Here is a 22,148-nt window from a genome sequence, read left to right as displayed (position 1 = left end):
AAATAAATTAATCATTTGAGACGAGCATACAGTAGGAATAAGGTAAGCTGGGAGTCATTTAAAACCGCAAGGCAAGGATTATGTATAAATAAATGAATAAAAATAAATTAATCGTTTATATAAAAATTTAAATATACTTTAAACGTTAACAAATTCAAATTATTCATATCTTTTATGCGTAAAAGATTTAATCTTTTTTTAATAGTTACATATTAAAACTTTATAAGATCTGTTGTCTTATAATCCACAAATATTACCAATGTTTTAATATGTTGTCTGTGGAATATCAATATTGTATAAAATGAAAAATAATTTGACACCACATGTCTCACAATCTTTTGGCATATTACCTATTTTTACTTCCCTTCCATAACAAAATATATTAGATATGTCATACCTATCGTTGTGATCATCATACTATAGATAATTTATAATTTGTAATATGCATATTACGATATGACTGCATGTATATAGACATATGTGTATATAGATTGAAATCGGATACTTTGTGTATGATATTATGTACAGAGATTCAAATGATCCTTTTAGATATACTTAGAGTTATATAGCTTGAAACATATGTAATTCGAAAATAAAAAATAAAAAGTTTGTAGTATGAACACAAATACAAATAAGCATGCAAAGAAACAAGCACAAACAATTGTAGACCATAGTATTTATGAATATCGAAAATTTACTTTTAGAAAATTGCAAATGGACTATTTTGATCGGATCAGTGCATCTAGTGATAATTTCACATATTATTTCGAAGCATATTGATGTAATACAAAAATATGACAATTCTAGAAATTTCGGAATTTTATGAAATTTACAGGTTGAAAATCGTTTTCCTTTTTTCTAATAATGTTATATTTCGTTATTAGATTGCTCGGATAGATGAGGAATGCATCAATGCATTATTAACTTTGGAGTACTTAAGCTTATTGAGTCAAGTAATACCGAACGAAAAAAATACAGAAATTATTTATGGACAAATCCCCCACCATGACGTCAAACTACCGAAAAAATATAACAAAAACATCAAAACTAATAGCTGCACCGTGGAAGAATCATGCGAAGGTCTACCAACTATCGATGAAAAGATATACATGATGCATTTTTCTTTCGACACATTGAATATCTTGCCAAAATGTCAACAAGCCGAGCTCTTATTTTCTATGTTTGCTGATGGTAAAAATTTTATTCGATCAGTTATTTAATATTCGTACTCCGTACAGTTATACAGATTTGCTCGATTTAAAACGTAATATAATTGAAGTAAGAAATAAAACAAAGGAAGATAAAATAACAAATACTCATACACGAAAGCCTTTTCTTTTCACTTAAAATTTATTTCGGTTGCATTCTATTACTTGATACATATTATATTTTTATTACTAAAATGAGCTTATCAACAATGGAATACATATTAAATTATCACATTATTTCAAGGTACAATTGGCAACGATAAGGGACAAGGAAGTGCAAATAAAATATTAATGGATAATTTCTTAGAACATATGAAACAGTTACACAATAAAGAACTTTTATTAACTTCTGCTGAATCACAAAGATTCACAAAAATGCTTCTTGACAGGCGTCGAGTCGGTGGTCCACCTTTACCGTTTCTTTCTGAAAAAGGTATTATCTTTATTATCGAAATTATACAAACTTTTTTCTAGCAACTTTCACATATTATGGATACGTATCTTTTGATTTTAAAACTATTTCTAGAGAGGCTCTCTTCCAACGTTGAGTTCAATTCTTATCCGCGTTGGAAATGTTTTATCAAAGGAATTAGTACAACTCATGTAATTATCACAATATTACCTGCATCAGAAAAAGACGTTGTACGTTTATTTACGTCTCCTTCGTATACAGAAGAGCAATCAGCAAGCAACAACTCCGAAAGGAATGGCGAATCTACCATATTCAATATGGATTTGAATGAAGACGATACGTACTCGAAAACTACCGGGATGGATATTAACGTAACCGATTTTCCATCATTAGAAAATAACGACTCGATATTATATGGTCAATGTATCGAGGACAGTATAATAAACACAGATACGCAGAAAAGATTTTACGATTGCGAAGAATCTCTCGTTATTCCAGTTTATGTGTATGATTGTTCGCTGGCTTTGTTGATCGACACATTGGTCGATAAATTAAAAATTTCGCACAATAAGGATATTTATCAAGATCACACGTTCAGAGTTGGTCAGCAGGAATGTAAAGATTTTATCGAATTAAAATCTGATTATAATTCAAAACCTCCGACTCCGGAACCAAAAAGTGAGGACTCCGACAATACTGCAAGTGGTAAATAAAAATGCGAATAACGTTGATTTTTGTATAGTTTCCTGAACAGTATACTCTTACAGTAATGTTTATTTAACGCCTGACTTCTTGATTAATAATCTCTTGATTCCATTAATCAACCGATAGTAGTTCGATGTTAATATTTGGATGATTAGAGTTTAATTGATATTTAAATAGTTAAGTTGTGACATTAATGTTTTGAAGACTGATATAAAATAATGATAATTTTCTATACAACAGATCAACGAAGTCTTGTGGAGCATTGCAAGGTATTAAGTTTGGCTCACTGTCATTGCTATGTAGTTGCAGTTTATAAATCGTTGGTATTGCAACAACCTCTTACTTACAATGATATGGAAGCTGCAGTAGAACAATGCGAAGAAACTCTAATTGAAATTAATATAACAAATTATTTGCGATCTGTATGCAGACATTTGAGCAAATTATCGGATAAAAATTTATTGGGCGAACTAAATCCTTCTATGTGTAACGATGTTGAGCCATTGCATAATTTAATTAAAGAAAAATTTGAAAGAATAATTACAGTTGCCTTTAGGCCTGTACCTGCACACCCTGAATTTTATTATTGTTCACCCTCTTGGTCAGAACATGAAACGGTTTGTTGCTAAAATAATGTAATAGTAATTAATAAATAAGATTAATTAATCAAGTAATTAATCTTAATATTTAATAGGATCTTATAGAATGTCAAAAATCAGACAATGACGATGAGATAGAGAATCTTATGTTCCATTCGATAAATATTGATGGTACATCACGCAATCTCAATGGAAAAGGTAAATACGAAATAATTTTTAAAACAAACTTCCGACTTGAAAGGAATGAATAGGAAAGGATAATTCTTTCGTTTTCGGTTTTGATTATCAGAAAATAACTTTGACCGATATAAAATAAAAATATTACAACTGATATTTAATTATTTAAAATAAACAAGCATAATAATATTTCGAATTAAATAATCTTTAATATTACGTAGAAATGTATATATTTTTAATGCATATATAAGAGTATTCTTAATATAATTTTAACATGTCTAATAAATAGGTAATAGATAAAAAATAAATGTTTGATTTTTAATTGTACAATCAGGGAATGTAACGTGGCCAGGCGCAAATGTCAACAAAGTTCCGAAAATTTCACGGCATGGTTCTATAGAATCTGTCAACAGCGATTTCCAGCGAAAAAGCATTTTCGGAAGAGAGCAACCGCTATTCTTACAGTTAAGTTGTTCTATTCGATTCCAATCTAGATCTGGTCTTAGTAGCATCCCTGTAAAATCTCTGCCAACATGTTTCATGGAAATTTTGCAAAAGATGGAAGACTATAAAGATGGAAATATAGCTGGCTTAAGCTTAGCTGATTTAAAAATCACTTTGGACATCATTTGTTTGAATCTCCCAAAAGAAGTATTGGAAGTAAGCTTAGAACGGTATTCTGGTTTAAGAGCAACATCTTTTTGTAGTGGTTCGCCTATAGGCAGTTTGCGAACGGAAAGTGGAAGCAGCTTAGAAAATAATGCTAAAAACGAATTCTTTCAAGAAAAAATGTCTCACTTACCTTTAAGCCAACACAATGCTATAAGCAATTTAAAAGATGAAATTGAGTGGCTGTTACAAGATGAAACCGCAACCGCGTTCCTAGATCAACCCGTTATAAACGAGAACGTTTTAAATTTCGTAGCGAATCACGTTTCGGAATCAACGGATAGATTTAGCTGCAAAGTGGAAAAAGTTCCTTTATATTTTGTATTCCCCTCGGATGATAGCAAACCAAAATTTATAAGTGAGTTAAAGAAACTTCAAATTGATAAATATTGTATTCGTCAAGAAGGAAACTTGTTTTATTTTGTGAAAAATATGGAAAAAGTGAGCGATATTGTACCAGAACAGTCTAAGAACGAGAGAAAGGAATCAAAAACAAAAGATAGTATGTATTTTTCTCAAAAACATTTTATAACACTAAATATGTATAATATTTACTGTAGAATATTTTTTAATAGTACATAGAATATGAAACTTGATTAAAACGCATAACACGAAAAGTCTGTTAGAAAACTTATCAATTTTAATATCGCCAATATTCCAGATAATGCCCTAAAAAATCTGGAACAAGAAAATCCGCAAGAGCTACAACAAGAAAACAACAGCTGTCGTACAGAAAATAAGCCTAATACAAATTTTAAATCTGAGGAATCTTATTCTGACGGTATTAATTTAATATATGAAGACCAAAATATTGAGGACAGATTTGAAGAAAGTAATACGTCGGAAAACAGATTTCAATGGTTAATAGATCTGGATAATCGTAAAAGTTCCTTACCCAATTTTTGGTTAATCTTAAACGTTGAAAATGATTATGTCAGTGTCTACTTTCATTGTAGGTAAGTAATAATATTCTTAAAGCAAAACATAAAATAATTTCATTTCATTATATTTTAAAATGAACTGCTTGCTTATGTACATACATAAATTTTATAATACAAATTTAAATAGAAAATTTTTTAACAAGTATTTGGTATTAAAAATTCGATCCTTTGCCTCTAATTTTAGATATGTTTTTATATATACGTATCAACTGAAAATTCTATCTAAAAATCGATGAAATTCAAAATTGGTTGATATGTTTGGTTGCTCAAAATTTTGTAAACTACTACAATCAATTTTTTTTTTTAATTTTTAAACTAACTACAATTTATTATCCTTTTTATTTATGTATATTTAACATTCATGAAATGTAAAGATCAAAAATATCTTAGAAATGGACCATAATAAAAATTGTTATCATCAATAGGTTTTTAGAGATTATATCGCCCGAAGTAAATAGTTATTGGCATACTCAAGAAATGTTGGTCTCTCAAATAAAGAGTACTTGTCGTCGAGTAAACCAATATTTACTTCTGCAAAATCTTCACAAAACAAGTAAATGTTCGGAACTTTTAGAAACAGAATCAAGTGAAGATTATAACTGGAAATCAGAGATGACGAGTGAATTTAGTAATGCTGTACAAAATAGAGATTTAATACAAAATTTCACCCCAGGAATGTTTCGATGTCGTGTTGTTTGGAAATTTACCTTTCGACTGCATCCTCGATTAAAAACTGGTCCAGGGAGATCAGGACTTTCTCGAGGTATAAAAGTTCTACACGGTGTGCTTAATAGATTGGCTGTTAGTAACCGGAGTAATATGTTTGTATACCAAGAAAATAATAAAAACGTGTTTTACTTAAGATTACACGAACAAATTAGCGATGGAAAAACTTTACAAAACAAATTATCGGAAAGCGATGAACAACTTGTCGTTTCTCGGAGCAATAGTGTAGTCTCCCTATCACAAGTTAAGCTGAATGATAATGCTACGGCAAATGATACAAGACCTAGAGTTCGATCTTTTAGCGAAAAAGAATCAAACGTTTTAAATAAAACTGAAGATTCGATCATCTTAATGGTACATGGAATTTCCGACGCGGGGCCGGAAGTTAAACGCGATTTGGTACAAGCTTTACAAAATCGCTTAGATGATGCGGTTCTGGAAGTTCTTTCTGTTATGTTAGCAAGAAATCCTATGTGTAAATTGACACCTGCGGACGTTCATTTTATTCAACCGCCAAAATCGCCAGAATCTATCATACGTTTAAATGTACAGAAGCATTGCGTATTATACATAACTGCTTTAGAATTTTATTTGCGTCAAAATATACTTCAATTTTTGTATATACCAAAATATACTGATAACAGACCAGAATATCACTTTCAAGATTACTCACAACTCGAAGGATCTATCAAAAGAGTTTCTGAATCAGACATCTTTCTGTGTAATCAAAGTCACTCCAGTGGGAGTGTAGGAATCGCTTGTATAGCTTTGGCAATTACAGGAGAACACGGTGAACCTATAAAATTATTAGAAAATAAATTCCCAGTAGATAGTTTCCCTGAAACGATAAACGTAGAAGATTTTAAAAATATCGTATCAACGTCAATTTATGATCAAAGTTCCGCGGAATCACCTCCTTTGATCGAATTTAAAATTTGGAAACAAGGCAGAGTTAATCTTGACTCTTTATTACAAAAGCTATGTTCCGCAGTTAAACATGCAATTTGGGACTTAGTTACAGAATATAAATTTTTGTTAACTCCTCTGACAGAACCACTTACAAAAGATGCTCAAGAGATATCTATTGAAAATAAAGAAAATCAAACTTCGGTAAAAATTGATGCTTTGCCAAAAATAATGCATGATTTAACAATTGATAGATTCGAGTCGGGTGAAGAGGGAAAACTACACGGTATCTACTGTGTAACGTTATCGCAATGGTTTCGATTTGCTTTAGAAATTGGAGTTCCATCGGTAAAAAGGCATGAAGTAATTCTTAATCACAGACATCCTATATCTACGATTATTACAGAGTTAGAAGCTATTATACAAGGTCAAGCACCGGATACATCCAGCAGATCTTTTGTCTTAAAAGATAGACAACCCTTCATCGAAAAATATATTTCAAATGGGGAATTATTAACTAAACTAAAAAATAATAACTATTCTGTGTTAGAAAATGAAGGGAAGTTAGATTTGCCCGTTTACATACCATGTGACTTTAGTAAGGATGTACAAGGTACCTACACTAAATGTATTTTAATAGCTAGAAACTTTCATCAATGGAAAGCTTCGTTCAGCAAAACAGTACAGCCAGAATTACTTATCCCAAAAGGTAATTATATTTTTCTATAGCCATAAGATAGGGGTCTCTTTTTGACTACTATCCATTAAAACTGCTAGTACAAGGAATATTAAAAAGTTAACAAGTAAATATAGCAATTGTTTATTACAGATCAAAAACTTTTGCAAAAGTTCAATCCACTGATATTAGAATCTAATTTCGTATCAAGACAACGAATATTACTTGCGGAAATTCGAAGTGATAATGTAAGTTAAAAGAGATATATGTAAATATTTATAAATAGGTGAAATTACTTTTCTTCGTACCATTAATTTCAAATTAAATTACAACCGTAGATAGCTCTTTATACGTATAATTGGTCAAAAGAGAAATCTGAAAAATTAATAAAGCAAACTACAAATTTGGGCACGTGGCTATCATCAAGATCAAACTTTTTTACAAACGTAATAATGCAAAAATTAGGTATATTCCACCATCGACCAAGTTTCTCGAGGGAACATGCAAATTCACAATATTTGCAAATTATGGACATGGAAAGTCTTACAAAGTTTTCTGCTGTGCCACACAACGATGGGAAAGAGTGGATAAGATTGAATAACAGAACGCAAAATATAAAACATAATCAATTTTCATGGAATGAAGTAATTGGTCAAACAATGCGTGATGTAAAACCTAATAATTACTTTCATAGCAATATAGATCCGACGATAAAAGCAGTTTGTGATTTACAAGACTTGCGATTACGCGAAAAAAAGGTGAAAGGTAAATGAAGAAATGAAATTAAATTTTATTCTATTTATTACATATGACTAATTTTTCTACTATTTAAATATTAATATATTACAATATTAATATTACGATATAATAAATGTTATACGGTAAAACAGCACGATTAAATTTTGGAACTAAATACTTATACAATTATTTTACAATTTTCAGAAGATTTGAACAAGCTATATGCAATGTGGCAAAATCGAAATGCTGCTCCGAATATCCCAATCTCAATCATCGCTTTAAATACTTTTAAACAATATTCTCGTTTAATACATTTTTGCCACACACCGTTATTATTTTTACCTTCATGGCGCTTACAGTCTGCGGCTACAAGAGATCACTCACTTTCGGCACAATCGTCTTTAAATGCAGGCATCAACGTATGTCAACAACTATCTCAACAAATGCAAAAAGGTCAAGATGAACAAACAAACCTTATAAAATGGCATAAAGAATTGTGCAGTTTGATGTTGTCAGAATACAAGCAATATCTTCACTCATTAGGCTTTAGTTCAGTGCAAATAGAATCACCTGATAATAGGTAAAGCTCTGCTAAAATTTAAATAACTTAATGTTCAGTAAAGAAATCAAATTTTTCAAAAACAGGATAATGTCAGACTATGTGCCTTCAAAAATTTTAATATTTATATTATGTCAATGCTAATAGGAGTATAATTTAGAAACACTAGCTTAACTCTATAAATTTTCAATACGTCCCCTTCACTTCTGTGAAAATTATCTCACGGAATAATATTTATATAATTAACTAATATTACTTTCAGTTTTGAAGAACCAATTCAGCAACAATCTTATTATCTCAAGAAGTCAATGCTTGGAGGAGTATTACTATTTGAAATTCACTTATCACAGCCATTTTTCATTGTTAAATTACATATTATTGAATGCAGTCGACTTCAAACAAAAGCCAGTAGCGCTTTAGTGAATCAAGTAAGTTACCTGACTTTTTTATTTTCTCGTGTACTGTTTTTTGATATTAAACTAAATATGTTATAAAGTGTATTACAAACTTCAATTATAATTCCATGTGTATCTATAATTTAATTTCATAGAAAAATAAGATCTTCATTTTTTCTTATTTTTTTGATATGCTATAATTATATACTTTTCATTTGTTTTTTTTAATTAAAGAATATAACAAAATTTTAATTTGTTACAGTTTATGCTAAGTTTCGTGGATGCATGTGATAAAATTAAAATTAGTATGCATCTACATTCATTTACATATGATTTTCATTTACGTTCCATCCATTCGTACATAGCTGGGACTGGGCCCTTGTTAGTACAGCAAGGTTATCACTTGATTCATTTTCTTGATGATTTTAACAAATATTATAGCAAAGCACCAAATTACGCGAGAAATCTTATATACAGTGGTAAGTGAAATAAAATAAAATATTTCTAGTTTTCTTTTAAAATATGTTGTATGGGATTTATTATCGCGAAAAGCACAAATAAACAAATAAGTAGTTACAATAAACGTATTTTTATATTTTAGATGTAGTGACTATTCGCAATTTAGCGATATCAGGTCGGACCTTATATTCTTACTTATTATCTCATGAGAAGACTTATAATATGCGTGTATTTATAATGAAAAGTGATCTTCAACATTCTGAAGAAAGTGAATATGTTCTAGTAAGCTTAAAAAGTACTCCTTTAATTAGTTACTGCGACGCACAAGATACTAAATACACCGATGATTTCGATGTTGTTCTGATTGTATCACATTTAGGACAGCCTCCACAAGTAGAAAAAACCGAAATTACTTTAAAATACTATTTAATGTTAACAAGCAAACGAGAATTATATCCAAAAAGAGAAGTAGAAAACAATAAACTTGGGAAGTTTCGTACGGTGTACAGTGTCGAAAAATCTCCAAGTACTTATACCGAGGCTGATATGGATACTATAAACGAATCTTCTTCGGATCTTCAAGAATGTAAACAAGATTCAAATGATAAAAAGGGTGATACTAAATTATACAGTGCTACTCTTGGTACCAATTGTAATAATACGGGAGCACCAACACCTCCACCAGTACCTAATTCTCCGTTAACTCAAAATGTAAATCCTCCAAGTGTTTCGGTGAATTCTTCATCGCCACACTTAATTCAAATACGACAAGAATCGATTAATTATTTAGGTTATTATTCCTCGCACGAGCAACTCATGCAACAAACAATAATGTCTCAAGCAAATGCGGCTCGCATGCATATAATGAATATGATAAAACGCGGAGCATTACAATGTAGAACGCATCTTTTATGGAATAAATTATTAGAAAGTAAATCTGTAATGAATTATAACGAATTCTCCGAACTTTGTTCTTTGGCTCACGTTGAACCTTTATTAAACTTGGATCCAAGATTGAGGCCATTTATTAATCAACCAATTTCTTGGTATCAAACTTTATCAAAGGTTTTGCAAAATAAATATCAAGAACATCATAAACAATTCAATACACCAGATGGAAATATTACTCATCTACTGATATTACATCCAAGTTTCTTTCAAGTTTTCATGATGTTAACTATAGATTTACATGCTTCACGAGGGGTTCGTATCATTTTTTATGTTTTTATTGTTTATGTACTTTATATACACATGCAACATGTAATTAAACTTATGATAATTTTTCATTTATTTTCAGGATTTGTATGCAGTTTATTGTAAATCAGAAGAAATGATTAATGCTCCATGTTGTGTAGAAGACACATATAATTTAATAGAAGGTTTTGTAAATGCTTGCTGTTTTAATTTGTGGATGGGTCTCTACAGTCAATAGTAAATGACATTCCAAAGAAAAAATTTTCCAAATACTTGTACTTATTATTTATACGTCGTATAACTAACATACATGTGACACTAATTTTATTGTTTAAAAGAATTATGTATATTTTCTTTGTTTGTTATCTTATACTATATTTCATTGCTGTAATTTGTACAAAAAATATATTTTTCTAATTTCCAAAAATTTAAGTTTATAATCTATTGTTTGTTTGTTCGAAAAATAATTTTCAGTTTAATATCTATATTATTTCATCAATTTTATATTATTAACAACACCACCATTTACTATCAATCGCGAGTATTATATTATCACAGACGAAGTATAAAATCCGCATATCTATAAATACATACATATGTACATAAACAGTCGCACTCTAGGAATGACCAACGTTTCGTTTGCATTTCTATATGAATAAATACAATGCATAAATTTAAACTAGTCTTATCGAAGCAAGTAAACCAGAAAAATTATGATTTTATTTTTTCATTGAAATCGCATTTTTCCTAGAATCCTGAAGGACTAGATAAATTTCGCGATTAGATTTAAATTCAATGTTAAAATCTATAGTAAATGATATATAATAAGCCGTGATAAAAATTCAATAATACATAGTAATGGATAAATCGCAATTTTGTCAGAAAATTTCAAATCTAATATAGATTTTCAAAGTCAAAACTTGTTTGTGATACTTCTGTACTTGTGAGACTTGTGATACTTGTGAGACTTGTTTGTGTTTCTTCTGCATTTTTTCCTTATTCTACAATATCTTAGCTTTAACTTTAAACAAGATTCATTGTTCTATCTTATTTTTATCAATAGTTCTGCGATTTTTACACAAAGATGAGCATTCTATCTCATTGGGTTTCGGGAAGACTGCGATCGCACATGACGCGGCACTATGGTGTAGTCACATAGCGTCGTGTGACTGAAGTGCATTTTAGTAGTAGATGTATTCTCCCAGAGGACGAGTCAAGAATGAGGCGCAGAGAGAGGACTGTGGAAGCTCTCCCTAACGTGCTGAGGTAGACCACCATTTAACCGGCCAGGATTCGGCAATAATTGAAGGAAGATGTCTATGAAGATTTCCTCCACGTAAAAAAAGGGTGCCTAAAATTATTATAGTAATGTTTCGAACATTTATGAACTCTATTTGAACCGCGTCGGATTTCTTTTGAGCCATGTTTCTGATCCAATTGTAATAACAGTAAGTCCGTCACATCGACTATAATCAATCACTGTTATCACTCTTTGATAACATCTACATAAAAAAGGCAATAAATATTCCACAAAATATACAAAATGTCTAATACATTTTTGTGCATTTGTTCTATCTCTTATATGCTATGCTAAGCGTTTCTCGCTGAGCTTTATTACGGCTATGATAGACTCTAGATTACAGTTTTTTTTTTATTTAATTCTTTACATTCACAATTTGTCCAGTTTGACATTTGGTAGAATTTTTTAGCTGTTTGATTATCATGTGGGTGGCTACCCCCAGCAGGATACCATCTTCGTGTTTGCTAGGTTGTGTCCTTTGTGAGGTCTGCTGGGTGTTTCCTTTTCAGTCTTCTATCCATGTTTGAGGTGTTGATCGTTTCCACAGCTAGCCGGTTTGGGTGTGTTCCTATTCTTTCTTTATATTTTCCTGAGTATCTGCTAATTTTCTCTTTGACCGTTGGTATTCCCAGGTCCTTCCGTATATCCTCGTTTCTAAGGTACCATGAGGCGTTTACTATTGTTCTAAGAATTTTAGCTTGTACTGTCTCTATTTTGTTTATATGGCTCATTGCTGCTGTCCCCTATAGTGGTATTCCGTACGTCCAGATTGGTTTTATGATCGTTTTGTATATTTTTAATTTATTTTCTATGCTTAATTTGGATTTTCGACTTGTTAGCTAATGCATTTGTCTCCTTGTTGTCTGTATTTCGTCTGTAATTGATTTAATATGCTGTTTCCATGTGAGTTGTGTTTCTAGGTGGAGTCCTAGGTATTTGACTTGCCTTGTTTGCGATATGTGCGTGCCGTTCAGTAGGATGTTTGGTGGTGTATGTTTTCACAGTATGAATGTAATATGGTTGCATTTATCGGGGTTTGCTTTTATTTATTTATCTTGCAGCCACTTTTCTATTTTTGTGATATGTTGTTGTAGTAATTTGTCTGCTGTTTCTGTATTAGTGTGCCTGACTAGTACAGCCGTGTCGTCCGCGAATGTCTGTATTTTGCTATTGGTATGTCGGCTGTGTATAATGTGTAATATTGGACCTGAGACGCTTCCTTGCGGTACCCCCCTTTCTTTGCGCGCGCGGGGAGGGGAAAATGCTATTGCGCATACCCAGAGACCCGCGTCTCTGGATTATGTAGGACTCGGCAGGTGACATCGCCATACCCACTAAAAACTCCTCCTCATTCTCCCTCTGCTACGGTACTCGAGGCACCAACCCGGTACGGTCATTCGACATTACTTCGGGTTGGCATCTACACAACGTACCCAAACTTTTATCTTCTCTCCTCGACTCTGATCCTTCTCCTCCTTCCTTCCCTTCTTCTCCTGGCCTCTATCTCCCTTTCCTTAAAAAGCCGGCATTTCATCGCCTTAGTGCAGAAATCATAAAATCTATTCCACAACCGCTCCTCCGCGGCCATCTTCTCAGCGACCCGGTTCTCCAATTTAAAATCTTCACCGATCTCGACCTCTAACTCCGTTCTCTCCTCCGTCCATCTAGGGCAACAAAAGAGCACATGCTCGGCGTCATCCAGCACCGCACCACAATCCCAACAACTGGTGTGCGACTCTTTGCCGACGGTAACAGTTAAAGATACCGTGTCCCGTAAGGATCTGCATCGTGTGGCAGTTGATCTTCCTCTTTCTTTTGTAGAAGATCAGCGGATCTTCTACCAGTCTCCTAGTCCAATTGTAGGGGTTGTAGAACGCCCACTCCAATCTCCACCTGTCCTCTGCCTCCGTCTCCAAATCCTTCATTTCTTCTTGCCCAACATGTGCCATTTCTTCAGAGTTCTCGTTGATACTCCATACTGCTTCCACCGCAACCATGCCTTGATGCAAATCGGCATGCTGCCGGTAAGCACACACAAAGCCCCATGTGACACCGTACGGTAGGTGGTAGACGTACGGATCAACGCCGCCCTTTGCGCCCTTCTCATAATCGTCCTATTTGTTTCTCCTCTCAAGTAGTTTGAGCGTGCAGGGCTCGGCTTTAAGGCCGACCGCGCCATTCCTCGAGTATAGAACTCATACTGGCTTCGCTAAATAGGTGTTCGTTAATTACCATCCACTTTCAAGCGTCCGCCGCCGGGGGACGACACGCATAGGTGGTCGGCGCGCGACTTGGAAAAACCCTGCCCTCGGCAGCTTACTTAGCCGGCGCGGCGCAATACGAGCATCTCGCCGCGCCGTTACCAGCGAGGGCCACGAGGAGGCGGAGCTGCCAGCGTATAGCTCGGTTCCAGTAGGTTGGCTTTCCAGCCGATTATTCCCTGCACCGTCACAGTATTCATTTGCATGAATACCGCCTGCACCGACGATCGCAGGGTTTCCTCCCCAGTTCTTTCTTGTCGTTTTTCCTTTCCTTGTATTATTTCTGTGTTTATTATTTTCTATTCTTTTGTACTAATTCTCCTATCTTGAATCCAATGCCGTTGTTGTTCCAATTTTTTTTCTTGTGGGACTTCTTCTTCCGCTATTAGATTTAGTCTACTCCGTGATTGTTGTTGTTGTTGTCATTGTTGGTGTTACCATCGTTGTCATCACTGGACCCTATATTGCCCAGCGTTGCGGGATCTTCTTCTTCTTCCTCCTCTCCGCCTCTGTGCTGTTCGGGTAGTCGTCGTGCCAGTCTTGGACTTCTTCTTGGAGGCCAGTGTATCAGTTCGCCATGTTGTGTAATTCTCCTCTCTGGAGGTCGTCCCTGCGACTGCGTGCCCCCTCTCTCTCGTTGGATTGTCCTTCTCTTCTGCTCCTTTGCCTGCAGAACACTCCTTCTGAACAGGCGGAAGTGTGGATATATATCCTTGGATACGAATTCCCACTTTTCCTCCGGCCAGTGCAAGTCCAGTTCTCCTATTGCGTTCCGCAGTCTCTGCCTATCTTCGTTGAAGATTGAACAATCCTCTAAGATGTGATGAGGGGTTTCTATCTCTCCGCAGTCGCACGTGTCTATCTCGCTCAGTCGGAATGTCCTGAGTTTGCTGTTGAAACCCCGTGACCACTGATGAACTGTGTCATGTAGAGGTCTGGTCTTACCCAGCGGTCCTCAAGCCTATCCTTGACACTGTCAAAGTACTTGTACCTTGTTCTGCCCTTCAGTGTGGTCTACCATCGTTCTTGTCATTTTTCAATGGCTTTCCTGACGATGGCTCTCTGTGATTGGTTGCTTCGTCCAGTCCTCTTTTCATCTTGTGGGCTCTCGCCCTGATCTCAATTAGCAGGTCGATGGGTATTACACCTGCAATGACCTGTAGTGCCTCCGTTGACGTTGTCCTATAGACCTTCGTCACTTGGAGGAGTGTCATTCTCTGTGATCTTATCAGCATGCCTACCATTTTCCCATTCAACAGGTCGCTCCAGCCGGCTGCGGCGTAAGTTGTTATCGATTCGAACAATCCTTTGTACAGGATACTCATGGCCGCGTGTCCGAGTCCCCATTTCGTCTTGGCCACTCTTGCAAGGCTGTTGAATAGTCTCTGGCACTTTTGCGTTGTTTCGTACACATGCCGATTGATTTTCAGGCCTCTTTCAAGGTGCACTCCCAGGTATTTGATCACTTGTCCTATTTTAATACTCTTGCTGTTGATCGTGATGATTGGTGGTCTCTCCGCGTCCAATTTACCCCTGACCAGCAGCATTTCCGTCTTTTCCGCCGATAGCGATAGTTTCTTCCTGGTGCACCACGTGGAAACGCGTGTAGCTACATCTTGTCCTCTCTTTTGTAGCTCAATCCTTGCGTTTCCAGCGACTAGGATCACTATGTCATCCGCGTACGCGATAGGTTCACATTCTATCGCGCTTGTCGTTAGTTCAGCCAGCAGGTCATCGAATACTAGGTTGCAGAAACTTGGACCGATCCCTGCGGGCATCCTTTCGTGACGGGTTTGATGACTGTTTCGTTTTTCCCGGTGATTTGCACGGTTCTATCCGAGAAGTAGCTCCTCGTCAGTCGATACAAGTTGTTGGGGCAGCCTCTTCTCTTCAGCTCGTGCATTACGTTCGGCCACCAGACGTTGTCGAAAACTCCTGATATGTCAAATGCTATAGCAAGGACGTACTTCTTGTCACTCATTTGCTCGACTGTTTCTCTGAATTTGATGATTGCGTCCACCGTCGATCTTCCGGGGCGAAAGCCGTATTGACGGTCCGAGGACATCTCGTGCATGTGAAAAATGGTCGCCATCCTTGTAACCATCATCCTTTAGCAATTTGCCCACCATAGATAGTAGGCAAATCGGTCTGTAGGACTTCGGACTACTTCTGTCCCGATCTGGTCCTTTCGGGATGGTAATGACGTTCCCCACTTTCCATATTCTTAGGAAGACCCCCCAAGTGAGGCAGCCATTCATGAGCCTGAGGAGTTCTTGGTGGATCCCCCCCCCCCAGGCACGTTGTATTATCTCCGCTTCGATCAAGTCGGGGCCAGGACATTTGCCCCTCTTCAGTCGTTTCACAGTGCCGCCGAGTTCTTCGAACCGGAACTCTGGGGTGTCTTCTTCGCTTGGAGGGGTTGTCATGCTCCTCCTGATCTCTGTCTGCTCCGGCGTGTCCATTTCTTCTTGGTCGCCGGATAAGAGGGCGGACAGCATTGCCGCCGCGGTCGTTCGCCAGTTGGAGGTATCTCCTTGTGGCGTCCGCAGGGTCGATACTGCCTCTTCTCCCCTAAGTTTACCCGTGACTGTCTCGTGATCAACCTCGTGTACTCTTTTCTAATTTCCTTGTACCGCAGCTTCTCTTCTTCCCTCGTTGCGGGGTCCTTAGCCCCCTGATACCTTCTTCTTGCTCGGTAGGTGTTCCTCTTTGCTCGGGTGAGCTCGGGCGTCCACCATGGTACCGATCTGTAATGCCATTTCTTCTTAGGAATGACCGCGTCGCAGGCTCTTATAAGGACCGCCTGCATTTGTTCGGCCATTCGTTCTACGTCTTCAGCTTGCTGGAGGGTGGTCCCTCGGAGTGTCTCTCTCTCCTCTATGATAACTCTTTGGAATACCTCCCAATCGTGTATCGTATCGTTTCTCCTGAAGCTGCTGTTCGGTACTTCTTATCCCGAAAACCCGGTGCGTCTCCAGGACTCTGTAGTCGCTGGAGGTTCCGTCCTCTTGAACTCTCCATTCTCGCACGAGCGGTGTTGCCTCTGGATTCGCTAGGGTTATATCTATATTTGACCGCCCTCGAGTTGTTTCAAAAGTGTAGGCCTGTCCTGTGTTTCTCTTCCCAAGTATTGTCAGTCTTTGTTAACGGGTGCTTTTCTCGGCGTTAACTTATCGCCACACAGTACCCGGGCACTCCTAGGGCCATAGGGGTTGGGATACGCCCAACCAGCGCGCAAGGCACCTTGTGCCTTGCTACCTTGATTAGTTAAGCCTGCAGGGGCCTTCGCTCGTTACAGGTCGAACGGGGCGATTCTAAGCCCTGCCGTCTCACCAGGATGGTTCCGGAGCAGGTGGGACGCTGCTCACTCGCCGAAGGCCATTCGGGGCGAGCCATTACCCCTTAAATCGGCCCTCTTGCCAGTATCTTGGCCATCAACCACTGCCACCAATAGTTCAAACCCACAATTGGCCGAGCAGATGGGTCGCTACTCCCTCCGGGCTTACACTCGACCGCCCGTGGTACCATCCTATGTCATTGGTGGGACTACCGTGTGGATGTACCGCCACGTCACTGCCGGCCGGCGACCTGCTAACCGTACTCGACAGATCCAGATAGGACTCACGTAAGCGGGGGCTTCAAGGTACAAAGTACCCGGGAACTTATCCCGACGGTCCTATCCTTGGCATCAGGATCGTGGGTGCGCTACTACCCAAGGCCACGTAGAGAGAGCATAGACGAGCCTCTTGCCTACACTCCCGGCGACCTTCCTTGCGATGTACATAGAGGACTCACGTAAGCGGGACGCTTGTCCCGACGGTCCTCCCTGGCTGCGGAAACGTGGGTTTGCCAGCCCCCATAGACTTACATAAGCAAGTCCTCCCTGCGGAGTGTTTCTCTTCCCAAGTAGTCTGAGCATGCAAGGGCTCGGCTTGAGGCCGACCGCGCCATTCCTCGAGTATAAAACTCATACTGGCTTCGCTAAACAGGTGTTCGTTAAATTACCATCTACCTTCAGGCGCCCAATGCCCGGGGAACGGCGCGCATGGGTGGTCAGCACGCGACTTGGAAAAACCCTGCCCTCTTCTTTCGGGTCATTGGACAAGTTGAACCTGCCCTTTCGGGCGGCAGCTTACTTAGCCGGCGCGGCGCAATGCGAGCATCTCGCCGCGCCGTTACCAGCGGGGGCCACGAGGAGGCGGAGCTGCCAGCGTATAGCTCGGTCCCAGTAGGTTGGCTTTCCAGCCGATTATTCCCTGCACCGTCACAGTATTCATTTGCATGAATACCGCCTGCACCGACGATCGCAGGGTTTCCTCCCCAGTTCTTTCTTGTCGTTTTTCCTTTCCTTGTATTATTTCTGTGTTTATTATTTTCTATTCTTTTGTACTAATTCTCCTATCTTGAATCCAATGCCGTTGTTGTTCCAATTTTTCTTCTTGTGGGACTTCTTCTTCCGCTATTAGATTTAGTCTACTCCGTGATTGTTGTTGTTGTTGTCATTGTTGGTGTTACCATCGTCGTCATCACTGGACCCTATATTGCCCAGCGTTGCGGGATCTTCTTCTTCTTCCTCCTCTCCGCCTCTGTGCTGTTCGGGTAGTCGTCGTGCCAGTCTTGGACTTCTTCTTGGAGGCCGGTGTATCAGTTCGCCATGTTGTGTAATTCTCCTCTCTGGAGGTCGTCCCTGCGACTGCGTGCCCCCTCTCTCTCGTTGGATTGTCCTTCTCTTCTGCTCCTTTGCCTGCAGAACACTCCTTCTGAACAGGCGGAAGTGTGGATATATATCCTTGGACACGAATTCCCACTTTTCCTCCGGCCAGTACAAGTCCAGTTCTCCTATTGCGTTCCGCAGTCTCTGCCTATCTTCGTTGAAGATTGGACAATCTTCCAAGATATGATGAGGGGTTTCTATCTCTCCGCAGTCGCACGTGTCTACCTCGCTCAGTCGGAATATCTTGGGCTTACTATTAAAGTCCCCGTGACTGTTTCTCTTCCCAGGGAGGAGGCTCATATCGGTGCACCATATAGATCCACAGACTCCCAGACGCCATAATACCGCTGGGCTCTTCTTCTAGCTCTTATAGTTTCGCTCCTTAATGTAGCGAGCTCATCGCTCCACCAATAGTTGGCGCTCCTCTTCGGGTATCTCCTTTTCTAGTCCACGGCACACGTATGCTCCAGACTCTGGTAATTTTCTTTTCCTGCCGTGTTGTTAAGTAGTTTAATGAAGGGATCTATTATTTGAGCTTCAATGTAAATTGGCGGTGGTTTGGCGATGTGGATTATTGGTTTTCCGGCCTGGTCTGTTTCTTTCTCTTCTGGCAGTGCGCTGAAGGAGTCTCAGAGTGTAATTTCTTGTAGTCATTATTGTCTTTCTGCTTCTATAGCTTTCTTAACGTTTGTGTTTGGTGTTATTTTTCGTTTTTTGTTGTAACTTGCCACTTTCCAGCTTTCATCTTGGTGGGTTAGTTTGTTATTCGGTATTGGTTCCATCTCAATTTCGTTTGTAACTGAGCACTCCTGTTCTTCGTTTAGTGACTGGCTTGGTTTTGATATGTTTGTCGCTTTGTTTATGTAGTATGTTCATCTTTACTAATTATTTTTATCGGTGGGATGTGTTGTTGCATTTTAGACTTAATAATAGTCTTCTTAGTAGAAGACACGGATTTCCACCATTTGGCTATGGGTGTTGTTGTTCGCAACTTGTTTTTCCCCACTTGCCACACTTTCTCTGAAGTACTGTTTTACACGTCCGTTTAGCTCGGCTGCTCGGGCAGATCTCTTAGATTACAGTGTTAAGGGATTTTCCCAAAGTTCCAAAGGCAAGGCTCCTGTGTCCTTTCATCTCCAACATATATATATGTAGTATCGTGAGTGAGAGGCCTGGGAGTTGGCGGGTGAACCGCGTGGAATGTCGCGAGAGCCGAGGCGTTTGTTTTCGATCGCGTAGTTTTGGAAAGAGGAGGCCTACGTGATCTTGGCCACGAGCGGTTGCCAAGGGACGGGAAAAAAGGAATCAACAAACAGAGTTTGCGAGTGGCGTTGCCGAGAGAGTGTTGATTGCATTTTGTGAAAGTCGAGTCGTTATCTAATTAATCTAATTATTTAGTTGTGCTGTTTTCTGTACGTTTGGTGTGAATAGTTCAGGTTGAACAACAATCGTCTTTTTCTGTCCGATTAACATCTGTATCATCCATTCCTTGTAAATATATTATATCACGATATTACATATATATATCCATTCAAAAATATGAAGTTAACTTTAGAATCTCTCACACTGTTTGATCTGCAAAAAAATAATTTACTTCATATGATGTCTGTCTTCAAACCAAAGAACTTTTGTTAAAATATTTTTTTGATAACTTTAATTCCTTGTGAAATATTCTACTATTTTCAGTTAAACAAAATACCCTGTATACATATAATTGCAAGTGGAAAAACAAAAGCAACATTTCATAAATGACTTATATTACTAAACTTGTATAAATATATATATAAAATTCATAATACACACCAAACAATTCGATCTTTGTTTCTGCAGTTCCCAATTTATTGGCAGCTCTGCATACATATTCTCCATATTATTTTTTTCCAATTGTGATCACTCTAATTGTTGTATCAATATATTGATCTGTAGTTGTAAAAGTTGAACATCGCCTTTTAACCAAACAATAGCTAGTGGAGGATAAGCTTCTACATGGCATTCTAAATCCATGTCATGTAGTAAAGCTTGACCAAGTCGTGGTCTTGGTGTTGTGATTACAGGTGCAAATTCAACTTCAACACTAATATTACGTCTAGCTTCATGTCCTACTCCATTTTCAGCTATACAATAATATGTCCCACTATCTTCCTTATGAATTATAGGAATTTTCAATATATTGCCACTGTAATATTTTGATTTGTTATTTAAAAAGGTCGTTAAATGTCCATAGAACAAAAAATAACTACCTACTGATAAATTAATCCACCAGTTGGTAATATGGCATTATTTTCCCTACACCATGAGATTCTAGGTGCAGGAAAGCCACCAGCATAACAGTCAAGTTGCACAGGCTGTCCTTCAGTAACAACTATAGCTCTGGTTGAATTGTCACTTACAATGGATGGTTTACGAACTTGCAGTTCAACATTTGCAGATACATAATTATTCAAAGAAATCAAAATTTTATATTGATAAAATCCAGCATTAGTTTCTTGAATATCTTTTATCTGAAGTATATATTATATTACTATTTGAATTACACGTTAAACAATAAAAGTACGATATGTATTGCACATAATATTATATTACCTGTAATCTAAAGGTAGATAAGGTATCATCATATTTGAGTGTAAATCTAGTATCTCTTATAATTAAAGTACTACCATGTGAAAGTGGTAATTGATCATTAAGAGCATTTTTATTAATTTTTGTCCATATAACTGGAAAATCAGATCCATTTAGCACTGAGCAATGGGAACTCTACAGTTTCACCAGTATCTTTAATTTGCTCTTGTGAAATGTAAGATATTGTTGGCATACGCTGACTCTTAACTGAAAAATATGATAATACTGTTTCTATTTAAAGATGTTAGTTTAATTATATACAAACACATTGCAATATTCTAGATTCTAAATAATAATATTCCATGTGCATACAGAAATATAACATGGAATTCACTCTGTAATCTTGTGTAAATATCGCATTAAATAAATTGCATGCAAGGATATTCTATAAACATTAAATTTCGCACAAGGATTGATGGAAATCTGTTTCATTCAACAGATAAAGACAAACTTATCAAATTTATATTAGAAACTAGTATGTACAGAATAGTATGTGCACATGAATCTCTTTGTTCTTTACCTGCATATAAAGAGGCGAATGTTAAAAATGTATAAAAAATCTTCATTATGACACACTCTTGTTGTTACAATGTTCCAACAACGCGAAAATAATAATAACAATCTTCACCTCTTTCTTATTAATATTATTTCCATTTGTTAACCAATGTTAATAACATTGACAACATTAAATATCGTCGGTTGTCAAATAGCGCAAGAGTATAACAATGAAAAGGAAGTACTATATTAACACGTGTTTGTTGATCGAAAATAAATATGGCTAATGACGTCTTTAATCAAGCGAAATACTGTTCCTAAAATATTTAAAACGTATGATATACATTAAAGGCTCTAAAATCATATCTTTATAACAGTTGTTTAAATATTTTATT

General features: G+C 37.1%; 1 protein-coding gene and 1 pseudogene across 3 annotated transcripts in view; one reads left to right on the top strand and one right to left on the bottom strand.

Moving 5' to 3' along the window:
- Positions 1-10,609, top strand: part of LOC117208528 (KICSTOR complex protein SZT2-like) — a 34,303-nt gene extending 23,694 nt beyond the window's left edge. For all 3 annotated transcript variants that reach the window (XM_033449738.1, XM_033449736.1, XM_033449739.1), the window contains 15 exons: positions 885-1,191; positions 1,453-1,641; positions 1,735-2,325; positions 2,566-2,942; positions 3,020-3,122; positions 3,436-4,272; positions 4,432-4,726; positions 5,137-7,052; positions 7,173-7,267; positions 7,358-7,784; positions 7,962-8,337; positions 8,579-8,744; positions 8,974-9,190; positions 9,313-10,373; positions 10,468-10,609. In XM_033449738.1, the coding sequence (XP_033305629.1) occupies positions 885-1,191; positions 1,453-1,641; positions 1,735-2,325; positions 2,566-2,942; positions 3,020-3,122; positions 3,436-4,272; positions 4,432-4,726; positions 5,137-7,052; positions 7,173-7,267; positions 7,358-7,784; positions 7,962-8,337; positions 8,579-8,744; positions 8,974-9,190; positions 9,313-10,373; positions 10,468-10,602 (7,092 nt within the window). In that variant the 3' untranslated portion in view covers positions 10,603-10,609. The remainder of the gene's footprint in view (positions 1-884; positions 1,192-1,452; positions 1,642-1,734; positions 2,326-2,565; positions 2,943-3,019; positions 3,123-3,435; positions 4,273-4,431; positions 4,727-5,136; positions 7,053-7,172; positions 7,268-7,357; positions 7,785-7,961; positions 8,338-8,578; positions 8,745-8,973; positions 9,191-9,312; positions 10,374-10,467) is intronic.
- Positions 10,610-19,082: 8,473 nt separating this feature from the next.
- LOC117208517 lies at positions 19,083-22,148 on the bottom strand (annotated as a pseudogene).

The sequence above is a fragment of the Bombus bifarius genome, unplaced genomic scaffold, assembly GCF_011952205.1.
Source record: "Bombus bifarius isolate JDL3187 unplaced genomic scaffold, Bbif_JDL3187 scf7180000008138, whole genome shotgun sequence".
NCBI lineage: Eukaryota > Metazoa > Arthropoda > Insecta > Hymenoptera > Apidae > Bombus > Bombus bifarius.
This window is presented reverse-complemented; position numbering and strand designations above follow the sequence as displayed.